This window comes from Heptranchias perlo, chromosome 1 (assembly GCF_035084215.1).
Source record: "Heptranchias perlo isolate sHepPer1 chromosome 1, sHepPer1.hap1, whole genome shotgun sequence".
Classification (NCBI taxonomy): domain Eukaryota; kingdom Metazoa; phylum Chordata; class Chondrichthyes; order Hexanchiformes; family Hexanchidae; genus Heptranchias; species Heptranchias perlo.
In genome coordinates, this window is record NC_090325.1 from 74,070,289 (window position 1) to 74,086,441 (window position 16,153).

Sequence of the window (16,153 nt, forward strand, 5' to 3'; positions counted from 1 at the left end):
GCAGAGTTTAGGGTATAAATTAAGAATTTTGATTAGAAAGACAAAGGTGTTGCAGCCAAAGCTTTATCTGAAGTGACAGAGTGCCCTGCTGCAATAAATGAGGTTTTCCCCCCACCTGTCAAAGAATCCTTTGCATCTCCCACTGGCTGCTGGCTGAAACACGTCTGCTCCAACAGGAAGTGTTTCCCACAGCACGGGAAACACGCTGAGGATCCTTCAAAATTGCACCCCTGCCAAAATCTCCACTCAATGAGGTCTGTCAAGTACCTCAAGTATCTAAATAACTACGTAAAGCCACATCCCACCGGCTTTAATTGCCAGTGGGAGTCCCGCAGTGGGAGCTGCGCGTGCACCTGAACGCATCACAGGGGAACCCGGAAGTCAGCAGGTTGGAGCTGGGCTCCGAACCCGCTCCGGGATTCCATCATTTTAGAAGCCCCCCCGGCCCCAGCGCACCCGCTCGGCCATCCAAAAATCGGTCCCCATTTGTTTTCCTGTAAGGGACTAGGGAAAATCAAAGGATGTTACTAGGTCACTGTCCTGTGTATCTTTTACTGGCTGCCCAAGGAAAGCATTGGCAAGAGGTTTAGGGACAGGCCACCCACTTGATTGCTCAGCTGTAGAAATGCACAGCCTTAGAAGGACCTCCAAAGACAGTAAGAACATAACAACATAAGAAATAGGAGACAGGAGCAGGAGTAGGCCATACGTCCACTCGCGCCTACTCCGCCATTCAATAAGAACATGACTGATCTTCGACCTCAACTCCACTTTCCCGCCCGATCCCCGTATCCCTTGATTCCCTTCGAGTTCAAAAATCTATCGATCTCAGCCTTGAATATACTCAACAAATTTGCGCATAAATTTCAGAGAAGTGCAAGAACTATAGAGTAGTGATAATGGGGGACTTCAATTATCCTAATGTAGACTGGGATAGTAATAGTGTAAAGGGCAAAGAGGGGGAGGAATTTCAGAAGTGTGTCCGGGAGAACTTTCTTGATCAGTATGTTTCTGGCATTGCTGGAACTGGTTCTGGGGAATGAAATGGGTCAAGTGGAGCAAGTGTCAGTTGGCAAACATTTAGGGGACAGTGATCATAGTATCATAAGGTTTAGTTATGGAAAAGGACAAGATGCAATCTAGAGTAAAAATATTTAATTGGAGGAGGGTGAATTTCAGGTGGTTGAGAATGGATCTGGCCCAGGTAATTTGGAATCAAAGATTGGCAAGCAAAACTGTAATCAAACATTGAGTGGCCTTTAAAGAGGAGATGGTTCAGGTACAGTCTAGGTACAGTCCCACGAGGGGGAAAGGTAGGGCAACCAAAGCCAGAGCTCCCTGGATGTCGAAAAAGATAGAGAGTGAGATGAAGCAGAAAAAGGGGGCATATGACAGAGTAGTTATTATCTGGAATGCGCTACCTGAAAGGGTGGTGGAAGCAGATTCAATCATGGCTTTCAAAAAGGAATTGGATAAATACTTGAAGAGAAAAAAATTGCAGGGCTACAGGGAAAGAGCGGGGGAATGGGACTAACTGGATTGCTCTTACAAAGAGCTGACACTGGCTCAAAGGGCCGAATGGCCTCCTTCTTTGCTGTAACAATACTATCATTCTATTCTATAACAAAAGAAAACAGGAAAAACAGGAAGAACTTTATTTACTAAAAAATGCCAAGTTTGTGGAACAGATTACTGGCATAAGTGGTGGAACAAGAAGCGTTAATGGGTTTCAAGAAGGAACTAGACAAGTTCTTGTCAACAAATAGGATTCGGGATTATTAGAAATGCACCAAGGGAATATTGTGGATAGGAGGGCTCGATGGACCAAAGATCTTCTCCTTCCTGAAACTGTTACTATTACAATTACTATAACACATTAGGGCCAATTTTAACCCTGCACGCCTGGCTGAAACCGAGCAGGCGGATAGTTAAAATGGCCGGGGGACTTACCCACACTGATTCTGCTGCCAATCCGTGGGTTCTGATCTTAACCTGCATTTCTGAGCAGGCGAGAGGGACACCCAACAGAAGCCAGAGGGGTTCTTCTATAAAAATGTAGATTGTGGTCCGCTGATGCCATTGAGGCCTGACTGCAATTTTAACCAGAGGCCTGCGTGGAGAAGCCAATTGCCAGGCCAACCTAACGGGAAAAGGAGCCGTGGCCAAAAAAGGCCCAGAAAGGTTTTTTTACATTCTGTGTGGAGCCCGGAGGAGCATGAGTGTTTAGGCCTACCCTGCCCGGGCTTCCCCCATCCCACGACCAAGAGGCCATCCTGAATCACCTCCCAACCACTTACCTGAGTGCCGTGGACCATTTCTTCGGGTCCCCAATGGCATCACTTGCCACCTGACATCCACCTACTGCCGACCAACTGTCACTTCCCACCGATTCAGGCAGTTGACTGGCGGGGGCCTATGCAGATGAAGCCTGGGGGTTAAAATGTACTGGGCTCATACTACTGAGAGCCAGATGGTTTGTTTTTCATCTTGGCCCCCATCTGTATGACTCCCGCCCTGAGTTAAAATCGTGACGATTATGTTATGTACTCAAGACAGGGAGAGGGCATCAGGCCCAAATGCACTTATCCCACTTCTAACTGGACTGACCCCATGTCTGCATCCTTCTTCTACATCACCTTCTGGGAGAAACAAAAAAAAAGACCTATACAGTAAGCATTTGGCAAAGGAGTTCATTCACAAGCTCACTATCAAAATTTAAAATGAGAAAACAAGGTTTGAGGGGCCATTTAAGTGAAACTTACTGTTGAGTGGCCCTTTAATTCAACCTTACTGTTCATGGCTTGCAGATAAAGTCAATCATGAAGTCTCTCTGACTCTCTGACAATAGCTTAATGGATGAAAAAGATTCAATCCCATGATGTACTGAGCTTTTTCTTTTAGATTTACACAGGTGTTTCTGCATATTGCTCTGTGATGTGAATACTCTGAGAACAGGAGATGCTGAGGCAAACAACTACAATATTAGCCACTATAAACTTGGATGAGAAAACAAACAGTGCATCTCAAAGGGACCTGGAAACATACAGACCTGGAAAAAATTACAACAAAACTTGCATTTTTAGTAGATATTGCCTTGAATGATGTGTTTGCACTTTCAGAATTTTTACTTTTTATGTATTTTTCAGCTTCTTGAGATATTGGACACATCAGTGAATGAAAGGAGGCCTGTCCAGGGCTGCCTCTCCTCCAATGATTGAAACAAAGCCTGCCCAGGGCTGCCTCTCCTCCAATGATTGAAACAAGGCCTGTCCAGGGTTGTCTCTCCTCCAATGATTGAAACAAGGCCTGTCCAGGGTTGCCTCTTCTCCAATGATTGAAACAAGGCCTGTCCAGGGTTGTCTCTCCTCTAGTACATGTTTGTGGTGCCCTTTGATGATAATGGCATTTCAAAAGAAAGTTAATTTGATGCATGTCATAAAGCCAATGGAATACTACATTTAAAAATAAAATATCAGGTTCAAATTAACTCTTGAAATTTAAGGAGTCTTACAACACCAGGTTATAGTCCAACAGCTTTATTTGAAATCACAAGCTTTCGGAGGCTTCCTCCTTCGTCAGGTGACGAAGGAGGAAGCCTCCGAAAGCTTGTGATTTCAAATAAAGCTGTTGGACTATAACCTGGTGTTGTAAGACTCCTTACATTTGTCCACCCCAGTCCATCACCGGCATCTCCACATCTTGAAATTTAAGCCATTGCAGTTTTCATCATTTGATATTTTAAATAAAGCACCCTATGCCTGGATTCATTCTATATTTTAAGAGTGTAAGCGGGTGAAATTGGAAGTGGGCGAGGGCGTGATCCAGGCGGTATCACATCAGTCGCCAATTATACACTTGGCACGATATTCTGTTCCATTGACTTCAGTAGAACTGAATGTCGGGCGTGTCATATAACAGGCGGCAAAAGCAATTCGGCCTGTTTCACGTCCCCGCCCACGTCTAATTTCACCCCCTAAAACTTTAATGTAACCAGTCTTCTGGTATATTCCAGACTTCTTTTAATAATGAAAACAATTCTGTAAAATAATACTGTGACTATATTACTGATATAGAGCACCACTGAAACATCTAAACAATTAGTACAATTTTATTTCCTTTTGGTAAACAGCAACAGCAAGCCGTCATCATCTGTTTTGGCAGTTTTTAAATGAAGAACTATAGCTTATGTAAAAATAAAACACATGATAAATGCACCATAATTCATTTATGAATGCGTGATTCTGGTTGTATAGCATGACGATACCAGTTATAAGCATAATTGAATCATTTTTAATTACTGTTAACGGGGCTAAAATTCTGTTTGGGCCCTGGGCCGAACTGGATCAGATTGTCTGACTGGGGGCCACAAAATTGGGTGGAACCAGGTTGTGCCTTTATTCTGCCCCATTTTTTTTAGTCTAACCATTTTCCTACATCAAGGAGGCATGTCTGGGGGAGTTTCCAAACTACCCCAAGAATTAGGCCCTTGAAAGGCCTCACTGGAACTCGTGCCCAGGAAAGGCCCCCAACTATGCCAGAAGTGAGGTAATCAATCCAAGACGGGATTGAATACTTCATGCTGCCAGAGTTATGGCTCCCATTAGAGCTGAAGATCTTTCAGTGTTGGTTTCTCTTCAGCCTAGAAACGGCTTTGGGGGCAGCCTATTGGAGTGGCTAGGTGCTGCTCCAACTTCTGGCAGGCATATAGGGCGGGCACCTCTGATGCGCCCCTACAGGTGCCAGCTGCCCACCCCAAACATGCTCATGAACCAGTCCCTGCAATTTTGGATAGGGTTGACAGCCTTCAATTTGGGTGGCCAAGGGTTCCCCTCCACTTCAGAGTGGGCCTATCAGAATAATGGTCCCAGTGTGTTTTCATATAAGTCCTATTGAACAGATGGTATAGAATCCATTATGAGTAGGTTAGGCTGACAAATTATTTGAAACAATTATTTACAAGAGCACAGTTACCACAAGTACAAATTAAATATTACTGAACAAATTTATATTCAAATGAAATCCTATGGATGGTTGACTCATAAAGGGTTAAGGGACCAATCTGGCACAATTTAGTCACAATGAATTGCCAATTGATCAATTATGTTTATCTTGTCTTTTGAGGGTTAATCTCTGAATTGAATACTTTACCTCAGCTACTGTATAAAGGATATGTTGGTCTGTTAGCCATTCACATTAGTGCACTGTTGACTTTCAAAATCAATTGCACTACACAAATAATGTAGAATTTCACATATCTTTATCATCACACTGAAACCGAAACTATCATATCAAACACTGTAAAAGCACTGTCGGTAAAACTAATATTTGTATCATCTTTGTATAGGAAAGCATGCACCCTATCCAAGTTAATGTGGAATTCTCACAACATGCTTGGCAATTCACTTTTTTATGTTTCTTTACAGATACTGAATATTGTGCTAATAAAGTGTCATTGGGCATTTCTTAAGTCAGCAGAAGTTAAAATAGGTAAACATTTTAAAATACTTTCTCCCAACGCTTTCTAAAAATTAAAATCCTTTAGTGTGATTTTTAAAAAAAATCTCTAATCTCTAAATTTTATTTGAAAATCTCTAGTCTCTAATCTCACATACCCTGTAAGGCAACTTTAACTTAAAGATGTTTAAAAGCTAAGCTAAGCATAGTGAGGCTCAAATCTTTCTTTTTAAGAAGCAAGTTTCCTACTCCCATTTCCAATACTGTAGGAGTTTATCAATTATTTAAAAATAAACCTTCTTTCTCTTTATAAATTTCTGTATGGATATGATTAGAATCAAATGAAATCTACTGCTCCCTTGAGCATCAATCACTGATATATAATTGAATTGTAATGTTATCCTTTATACTTTAAAATAACGCGTTTGATAAATGATAACATGGGTTTACAAACTTTGAGTATATGTTAGGCTTTCCATCGATTCAGTATAATGTGCTTTTCTCTTTTGCTTGATTTGCTGGCACGTGAAGTGAATGCACGAACTATTCAGACAGAATCTACCTTCACTTGGTTATTGTTTGTCATTAAAGGAGAAGGTTTACTTTTAATTCTGTCAAGCGCATCATTAGAACTCTCTGGAAAGAAAATCCTTGCGGTGCACAAAGAGATTATAATTCTCTTGTACTCTCTCCTGAAATTCTGGTTCAAAAGTCCATAGATAATCGCGTTAAGGCAGCTGTTGAAATATGCCATGAAGTAACTGGCTACAAAGAGCCACTCTGGAATCCTTGGGGCAATCATGATTGGATTGACAGCCACGGCAAGACCAATAAAATTAAGAGGCGCCCAACAAACTGCAAAGAGCACGAAGACCACAAACATTGTCGCAAAGTTCCGTAAATCGTGGGGCTTCAGTTTGGGTTTCATATCCGGCTTCACACGTCTTCTGACCTGGATAACGAGGATCCATATTCTCAAGTAGCAGAAGGTGACAATGGAGATGGGGAGGATAAAGTGAAAAAACACCACCGAGACTGTGTAGGCAGAGCTCACAGATTGCACAAATGTGCAGGAGTAGACTCTCGGGTCATATTGCAACGATCCCACAAACAGGTTTGGGACAATTGCGATAAACGTCAGCATCCAGATGAGGATTACAAAGCACAGGGAGTTCTTGTCACTGTAGAGCTTGTCGTACTTCAGACTGTGACAGATGTAGCAATACCGATTGATGGCAATGCCGGTGATATTGAAGATCGATCCAATCACACTTAGACCCATCAGGAAACCACTGATTTGGCAATGGATGTAGCCCAGATTCCAGCCGTTGTGAAATATAGATGTCAAGACCATGGGATATGGATAAATTGCCACTACTAGATCTGCAACGGCCAGGCTGACAACAAATATATTTCCTGTTTAAATAAAGGAAGAGAAAAAGAGAGATATTTATACAATACCATATTTATTTATATGGCTAACAAGTACATATCTTTATTTATAATTGCACAAATTAAATAAAAACTTATTTCATGAAAATCCATTTAAAACCTAAATTGTTACATTATATTGTGGAATAAATGGAAAAAATGATGTTATTTTCTAAAAGGACTTTTGTGGCCAGTTACTATTTTAGAAATTTCCAGACCACTCACTCAAAAACCTGGCAGTCCATTCCAAAACAGGATTGATGGCAACAGCATACAGTATAGGAACACATGAACACATGAACATAGGAACAGGGAACAGGGGTAGGCCATTCAGCCCCTCGTGCCTGTTCTGCCATTCAATCATATAATAGCTGATCTCTACTTCAACTCCATTTACCCTTACCCTCGATACCCTTACCTAATAAAAATCTGTCAATCTCAGTCGTGAAAATTTCAACTGACCCAGCATCCACATCCTTTTAAGGAGAGAGTTCCAGATTTCCACAATCTTTTGTGTGGAAAAATGCTTCCTGATTTCACTCCTGAATGGCCTTGCTTTAATTTTAAGATTGCACCCTCTTGTTCTGGATTCCCCCATGAAGAAATTGTATCTCCTCAATCGAATCCTTTTGTCATTTTAAACACCTCGATTAGATCAGCCCTGAACTCAACTGCAGATTGATGGTTCCTCTTACTTACAGATATTAACGCATGGTTAAGGATAACTTGTTCCAGTGTTTTCATCCTTTAACGGTCTCTAGAAGTATTTTTCATCCATAAAGTACAAGAATCATTTCCTTTAAACAGAAGGGTGTTCAATTTGTACTACATTTTTCCTCTACTGACACTCAGGGATCGATATTAGGAGGGAGGCGGGTTGGCAGCGGGGGGTCGACTGGGCGCGAGGGTAACATGCCCAGTGAATTCGGGGTGCTCCGCACACGATCGCAGCCTAATTGAAGGCACTTACCATGGTTGGAAAGCTGCACAGCGGGCGGACTGCGCAGCCGCATCATAGGCTGTCAGCTGGAGGAGCCTTATTTAAAGGGCAGTCCTCCACTGACTGATGCTGCAGAAAGGAGCCAAAATTACAGCATGGAGCAGCCCAGGGGGAAGGCTGCTCCCAGGTTTAATGATGCCTCACTCCAGGTCCTACTGGATGGGGTGAGGAGGAGGGGGAGGACAGAGATCTTCTCCCTGGCGGACGGGAGGCAGTAGCCTGCCTCTGCCACCATAAAGGCCTGGCTCGAGGTGGCAGAGGAGGTCACCAGCACCACCAACATATCACGCACCTGCATACAGTGCAGGGGGCGCTTCAATGACCTAAGTAGGTCAGCCGAAGTGAGTACACTTACTCATTCCCCTACACTCCGTCTGCCACATCACCACCCCCACCTCACATCTCCTTCTGCACTGCCAACACTACTCTATCACATCACTCCTCACACCCACTCAAAGCTCATCCTCATCTTACCTGCACTTACTCACCTCGCCAGTACTCATCCCACCACGACCACTCAACCCAATCCTCATACAATCTCATGGCTCCGTCTCATACTCACCCCCTCATGCATCTCTTTCACGGTCAGCCTCACCCAACCTGCCACTACCTGTGCGGCAGCCACTGGGCATGCATCACATATGCGTAGTAGGAAGCATAAGGCAAACGTGTCGTGAGCATGAAGGGGAAGCACAAGGGTGTTTGAGGGTTTGTCATGGTTTTTTGATTTCTGATCAACTCACATTACATATTATATTGTCACCACTACTGCCACGTCTTTGCGAATCTTGTCTGGTTTGTGCAATAATGCCCTTTCCTGAGGATCACAATGAAGACCCACATTGTGTTACTGCAGAGTGGGTGTAGGTGTATTTGCAGGGCTCTTTTGTGCAGGTGACTGAGAGACGTCAGCGATGTCCCCGGTTGCACCCTGGAAGGATGCGGAGGAGAAGTTGTTGAGGGCAGTGGTGACTTTGACAGCGACAGGTAAGAAGATGTTGCTCGGGCCTGCCGGGAGCAGACCGGCATGAAGGAGGCTGCAGATGTCCACAACTACATGTCGAGTGACTCTGAGCCTCCGTGTGCACTGCTGCTCAGAGAGGTCCAGGAAGCTGAGCCTCGGTCTGTCGACCCTGTGGAGAGGGTAGTGCCTTCTGTGATGCATCTCTCGCTGCAGTTGCCCTCCCTTCTGCTGTGCAGGTGGATGTGTCATAAGAACATAAGAAATAGGAGCAGGAGTAGGCCAATCGGCCCCTCGAGCCTGCTCCGCCATTCAATAAGATCATGGCTGATCTGATCCTAACCTCAAATCTAAATTCATGTCCAATTTCCTGCCCGCTCCCCGTAACCCCTAATTCCCTCCTTGGCTAGAAGCAGAGTTCATGGGAAGACCTGGCTGTCCATTATACATCATGTTAGATTGCATAGGCTGATAAGAAGGCCTGATAGGTGGAGCTGGTGTTGGGAAGGACAAGTGACCCAAAGGAGACATAATGGGACATTCTGAACCTGGGCTAATGCTTCTTGTTGGTAGGTGTGGCATACACGTTACTGGTGGAGAAACCATAGGTGCATACGTTTGCTGCATTGGAGGACCAAGGTTCTTCTGTGAAGTAGGTGCCAAATTTTCATGAAGGTGTCCAGTATCTGAGGAAGGCAGCTGAGACCCAACTTGATGTAGACCAGGTACACTAGCAGTGTGTGCAATAGGCAATGGAAGGGTGGGAATGGTGGGCAATTCTATCTCATCAGTATGCTCCCGCTTGATTAAAACTGGCATGTATGTGAAGCGCTGGGACTGACTTCTTTTTCTCTTGCCATTGCAAACATAAAACTGAACTTGAACTGCAGATGTAACATTTTTATTATGGTAGGGAGGGACTTCAACAACAAGATTAACCCCTTGAAACTTCTCCCTGATAATTGTTCCTTCTACCTCCCACTGAGGGCGCCCATCTGGGCCCTTTTCAAGGAAGACAATCTTAGACTCGGGAAGAAAATTGAAGCCATTAACGATCATTTCTTCTCCACCACTGACCGAGCATGAGTTGATGCTGTACTTTTCAATCTGAGGAAGTTCCTGGACAGAACGCTGGGAGCATTCAACTGGAATGGAAGCTGCTTGCAGTGAGACAACTTTTCCATTCGGCTGTGGGATGTGCACACGGAAAACAAGGCGAACCCTTGTATTTTTTCTACCAATGTCTGTGCACTGTGTTGTGGATCTCCACGTGTCAGAGGCGGACAGCGTGGCCGCCGAAGCTCGTGATGCTGTTCGTCCTCTGAGGAGGTCAAGACTGCAGCTATGGAGGCCCCCATCCAGAAAATGTACGTTTGAGGGGGTCCGCAAGGTAGGTAAATGTGTCTGCACACCGGGGTAAGTGCCAAGTTTGTGAATTTTATTGTTAGGAGGAGGGTGGTGGAGGCCAAACTTTGTCCAAAGTGGCAGAGTGGCCTCCTGCAATGAATGAGGGTCTCTCCCTGCCACCTGTCAAATGGATCTTTGCAGCTGCCACAGGCTGATGGCTGCAACACATCCATTTCAACTGGGAGTGTTTCCCCCAGTACGGGAAACAGTCTCAGTTGAGTTCAAAATCCCACCCCTCCTAAAATATCCTATAAATCAGGTCTGCAAACGACCTGAACTATCTACTTAATTGATTTAAGTGAGATCCCGCTGGCTTTAATTGCCGGTGGGAGTCCTGCATGCGGGGGCTGCGCGCGCATCTAAGCGCGTCACTGTGGAACCCGGAAATGGGCGGGTTGGAGCCGGGCTCCGGACCCGCCCTGGGAATCCCCAATTTTCAGAGCCCCCCCCCCCACCGCCACAAACCCGCCGGCTCGGATGTCCGAAAATCGAGTCCTCAACTTATGTAACTGATCCTTTTACCTTGAATCAGCCCTCTGCACAGATACAGGGGGAGCACTACACGATATCTATTGTGCAATTAAGGCATAATTCTATTGGAGGAGGATGTGGAGGGGTCGAAAAAGGGGACGGAGCTCAGATCTGCTTGATTTCTGCCCCACTGATGCAGCCCCTCGCAAGGGGGAGGAAGCATGCTTTTTGTCTGCCCATCCCACATAAATTGTGACAGCAGTTTCGGGGCACGTCTGGGGCATTCCTGGGCTACCTTGGGAATACTGTCAGATATGGTTAGTAGTAAGGCTTGTGAACAGTCAACACAGATAAATGCACAGCACATAAGAGGCAAATGCAGGAGCAAAAGACATTAAAAGCTCACACCACATGTGCGGCAAAACATAAAATTAATTCACTTTTAATATATCTTCAAGCTTGTTATTGTTTCATTGTGCAAAAAGGAGTTAGTTACAAAAAAGCCACACATGCCTGCCAGGTTACTGTGACATAAATGTTGAGGACAGTGGTGACCTTCACTGCCAGGATTGCAGGTGAATGGCTGTCCTTGCAAGTCTTTGTGGCACAGGTGGCACATCTCAGGTACCAGATACCCAGATAGCTGACGCTGTTGCAATACATCCAATGCCTGATAATACCTGCTACAAATCAACTGCTTTCTTTTCACTATATACTGTCGGGCCTCCTCCTGCTCCATTGTGATCTACACCCCAGTGATGGTCATACCCATGCTCTTGGCTACACAACTCTACAGTACTAACTCAGTTCTGACGAAGGGCCATCGACCTGAAACGTTAATTCAGTTTCTTTCTTCACAGATGCTGCCTGACTTGCTGAGTATTTCCAGCATTTTCTGTTTTTATTCCATTTTTTAACTACTATTACAATGTTCTGAAATCTTCTCCTTCAACAAACTCACTCACATCAACATTGACTTGGAGTAAAATACTCATTTTTGCAAATTGACTGCACTACCGTGGAATGCTAAATAAGTTCATCATTTAAAAAGGTCTGAAGATGCAAAAAAAACATTTTTACGTATGTTTTCTTTTCATTTTTGGTGGGAGAGGAATCCCAGGAGCAGCACTAAACATAGACTAATAATCCATTATCAATTTCCACCACCATTACATTTTTACATAAATCTACTTTTTTGCTATAATTATTGGAGAGGAAATATGGCCCAATGACCTTTCAGAAATGCAGGCAAAAATCTGGAATCTGAAAGTATATCAATAAAAACTGCATGAGAAAATGAAAAAAAAACTGAACTTGAGGTCACAAGTACTTTCTGCTCAGTTTTGCATCAGAAGTAAATAATGGTTTATTGAAAAATCTGCAATGTTTCAACTATTTTCAAATTGTTTTTGACACGTTTATGTGGTTTAGATTATGTACGAAGAACTATTAAATCTATATTAAAATAATCTGCTGATATTCCAGCATTTCCAGATTATAGGGTCAGCCTTGACTCAGTGGTAGCACTCTCGCCTCTGAGTCAGAGGTTTGTGAAGGGATCAAATTGCACTTCAGAGACTTGAGCACATAATCTAGGCTGACAATTCACTGCCATACTGAGGGAGTGCTCCCTTGTTGGAGGTGCCATCTTTCAGATGAGGCGTTAAACCGAGGCCCCATCTGTCCTCACAGGTGAATATAAAAGATCCCATGGCGCTATATGAAGAAGAGCAGGGGAGTTCTCCTGGTGTCCTGGCCAATATTAATCCCTCAATCAACGCCTAAAGAAGAGATTATCTGGTCATTATTTTATTGCTGTGTGGGAGCTTGCTGTGTGCAAATTGGCTGCCACATTTCCTACATTACAACAGTGATTACACTTCAAAACACTTAATTGGTTGTAAAACGCTTTGGGATTTCCTGAAATCTTTCTTTCTTTTTATAGAAAGGCTGCTATTAGTACAGAAGAATGTTTAGGAACAGGAAAAGGCCATTAAGCTCAACAAGCTCTTTCCTTTTTGGGGATCGAAACCACCTCATGCCTCCTCACCATATCACACGGACTGCAGCGGTTCAAGAAGGCAGCTCACCACCACCTTCTCAAGGGCAATTAGGGATGGGTAATAAATGCCGGCCTCGCCAGCGACACCCACATCCCTTGAATGAAAAATTTTAAAAATCTCTTTTTTTCTCCAGAAACAAATTTAATTGTCTCTTGAATCTATTTAAATGTCCACTTTGATGGTCTTACTTCTAAATATCTTATTTCACAACTCGATTAGCAGTTGGGTCAAAAGGTTTCAACTGGCTTCCCTTCTTATCCCCAAATTTTTAATTGTCCCTGATATTTGATACCTTCACAATAATGAATCAGTTGTCACGTCACTTCACGATCTTGAAAATTTCAAGAAACTCAACTTGAACTCTCTTTTCAAAACAAACCCAACTTCCATAACCTTCAATAAGCCCGCCTGATTATTTTTTTAATAGTTGTCTCTGCTTCCTCTGAAGACTAGTAAAAATAATATCCTTACATATCAAAGGGTAGAATGTATCATTCATACTCAAAAAAGATGTAGTTTCGGTCTTCATTAATTCAGGTTCAAAGAACATTTTTTTTTGTGAAGAGTAAGTTGGATTGTTGTAAAAACACCAGGAAAAATTGTACTTTCACAGATATGAAAGAACAGTATTAGGGCGGAAAACTGAAAAAGCTTATATTTTGAAGATCAAACTCTAATGTGTACAAGAGTCTTTCCATGAATCCATCATTAAGATGCTTTTCAGCTGGTAAAAAATGTTAATAACAGAATTTATCCCTCATGTATAATTGAAGGTGTTTTTCAATTTTTTTACTTCTGATAACACTACTCATCTGCTATTGTCAATGATTCAATTCCCTATTACAGCAACATTAATATAATGAATACATCAGTCTAGACTTAATTTGCTGATTTTTCAGAGTTTGATACTATCATTCAACATTTGTGGACGCTAAATGTAACGACAATGGAGTCAGCTAATATTTGGAGGGATACTTCTGCAGCTCTCAATTGGCCTTACATGATAGAGAGCAAAAGTTGACCAACAACTTCAAAAAAGCTAACACAGACCTTGATAATCAGCCCTGAGGGAAAGACCTTATGATACATAAATACAAGGAATTTAAATGGACACTGCATTTGGACACAGGGTTATCATAATTTGAACTGCAGATATACCTGACATTTGATCACTTATTTTGCAAGGGGAAATATCTAAAATATACAAAAGCGCAGTTTGCTACAGTGATGGATTTAGTAATTACTGAAGTGGGATGTGAGGCTCGAGTTTATTTACTAGGAGGTCTGAGGGAATCCTCACCTGGCCTTGCTGAAAACTTTTATCTTTGGCACTTTATTTGGTGTTTTTCCAACATTTTAGATCACACTGCTATTCTACCTTGGAAGCCAGAAATAATTTCCTGGATGGACCACAGATACTTTTTGGTAGTTTAGATGCATGCATGGAGTATTAGATTGAGGGCATGATGGTTTAACTATTTTAGATAAACAATTTTCATTTATAAGCAGCTCTAGGAAGGATGAGGGTGAGGCAATTGCTAAAAAGAAAGAAAGAAGGACTTTTATTTATATAGCACCTTTCAGGACCTCTGCACATCCCAAAGCACTTTACAGCCAATGAAGTACTTTTTTTTTGAAGTGCAGTCATTGTTGTAATGTCGAAAACATGGCATCCAAGTTGGGCACAGCAAGGTCCCAAAAATAGCAATGTAATAATAACCAGATAATCTGTTTTAGTGATGTTGGTTGAGGAATAAATTGGCCAGGACACCGGGGAGAACTCCCCTCAGCACAAACCCTTGGAACCGAGTTCTGATGAAGGGTCACATCTAAACATCAATTGCTTTTCCTCTTTTAGATGTTGATCAACTTTCTGTGCATTTCAAACATTAAAATACAAGGCCAGAAAATACTGTTGGTGATAATAGCGTATGAAAGCTTAATGTATTTCTGTGACGTTCCTCTGTCTGCTAAAGAATATTCATAAAAATACCATACAAATACATTAAACTTGTAATGGCTACAATGAGCCATTGAGTATGCTTATGACCTTGAAAATCCATTTGTTGTATTATATTCCTGACAGTCATAGTTGAGATGATCGTTGTTAAATCACATTCACGTTTTTAGCTTTTGCTGCATTCACTGCTTTTATTATTTAATTTTGGACATCCAGGATTCCTCAGTTAATTTAAAGCCTTATGATTTCCTGCACAATCATCAAAAATGTGCAATCAACAGTGGTGTGGCAAGGTAAACAGCTCAGACAATGAGATGTATAAAATAAAATATCAACAGATAATGACAATAGATGTTGTTATTGGAAACATCAACATTTGGGGAAATTGGGTAGTTCAGTGGCTTAGACACAGGCCTTTCACCACTGGGATTGGCGTTCAAGTGATGGGAAGTCAATATTAAAGGCTCTTTATCTGAATGCACGCAGCATTCATATCAAGATGCAAGAATTAGTTGCACAAATAGAGATAAATAGGTTTGACCAAATAGCCATTACAGAGAGTGGTTGCAAAATGACCAAAGTTGGGAACTAAATATTCCAGGGTACATGACATTTAGAAAGGACAGGCAGAATGGAAAAGGAGGGGGTGTGGCCCTCATAATAAAGGATGACATAAAGACAGTAGTGAGAAAGGATCTTGGCTCGGAGGATCAGGAAGTAGAATCAACATGGGTGGAAATAAGAAATAACAAGGGGCAGAAAACACTGGTGGGAGTAGTTTATAAGAACATACGAAATAGGAGCAGGAGTAGGCCATATGACCCCTCGAGCCTGCTGCGCCATTCAAACAGATCATGGCTGATCTTCGATCTCAACTCCACTTTCCCGCCCGATCTCCATATCCCTTGATTGCCCTAGAGTCCAAAAATCTATCCATCTCAGCCTTGAATATATTCAATAACTCAGCATCCACACCCCTCTGGCGAAGAGAATTCCAAAGATTCACAACCCTCTGAGTGAAGAAATTCCTCCTCATCTCAGTCTTGAATGACTGACCCCTTATCCTGAGACTATGCCCCCTAGTTATAGACTCTCTAGCTAGGGGAAACAACCTCTCAGCATCTACCCTGTCACCCCCCTCATAATTTCAATGAGATCACCTCTCATTCTTCTAAACTCCAGAGAGTATAGACCCGTTCTACTCAACCTCTCTTCATTGGACAACCCTCTCATCCCAGGAATTAATCTAGTGAACCTTCGTTGCACCACCTGCAAGGCAAGTATATCCTTCCTTAGGTAAGGAGACCAAACCTGTACGCAGTACTCCAGGTGAGGTCTCACCAATGCCCTGTATTAAGACTTCCTTACTCTTGTACTCCAACCCCCGTGTAATAAAGGCCAACATG

General features: G+C 42.7%; 1 protein-coding gene across 1 annotated transcript in view; it reads right to left on the reverse strand.

The window, feature by feature from the left end:
* Positions 1–4,106: 4,106 nt before the first annotated feature.
* The window catches only part of LOC137323296 (melatonin receptor type 1A-like), an 83,421-nt gene continuing 71,374 nt past the window's right edge, over positions 4,107–16,153 (reverse strand). Inside the window, exon 2 of the mRNA XM_067986792.1 lies at positions 4,107–6,870. Within this exon, the coding sequence (XP_067842893.1) occupies positions 6,002–6,870 (869 nt within the window). The 3' untranslated portion in view covers positions 4,107–6,001. The remainder of the gene's footprint in view (positions 6,871–16,153) is intronic.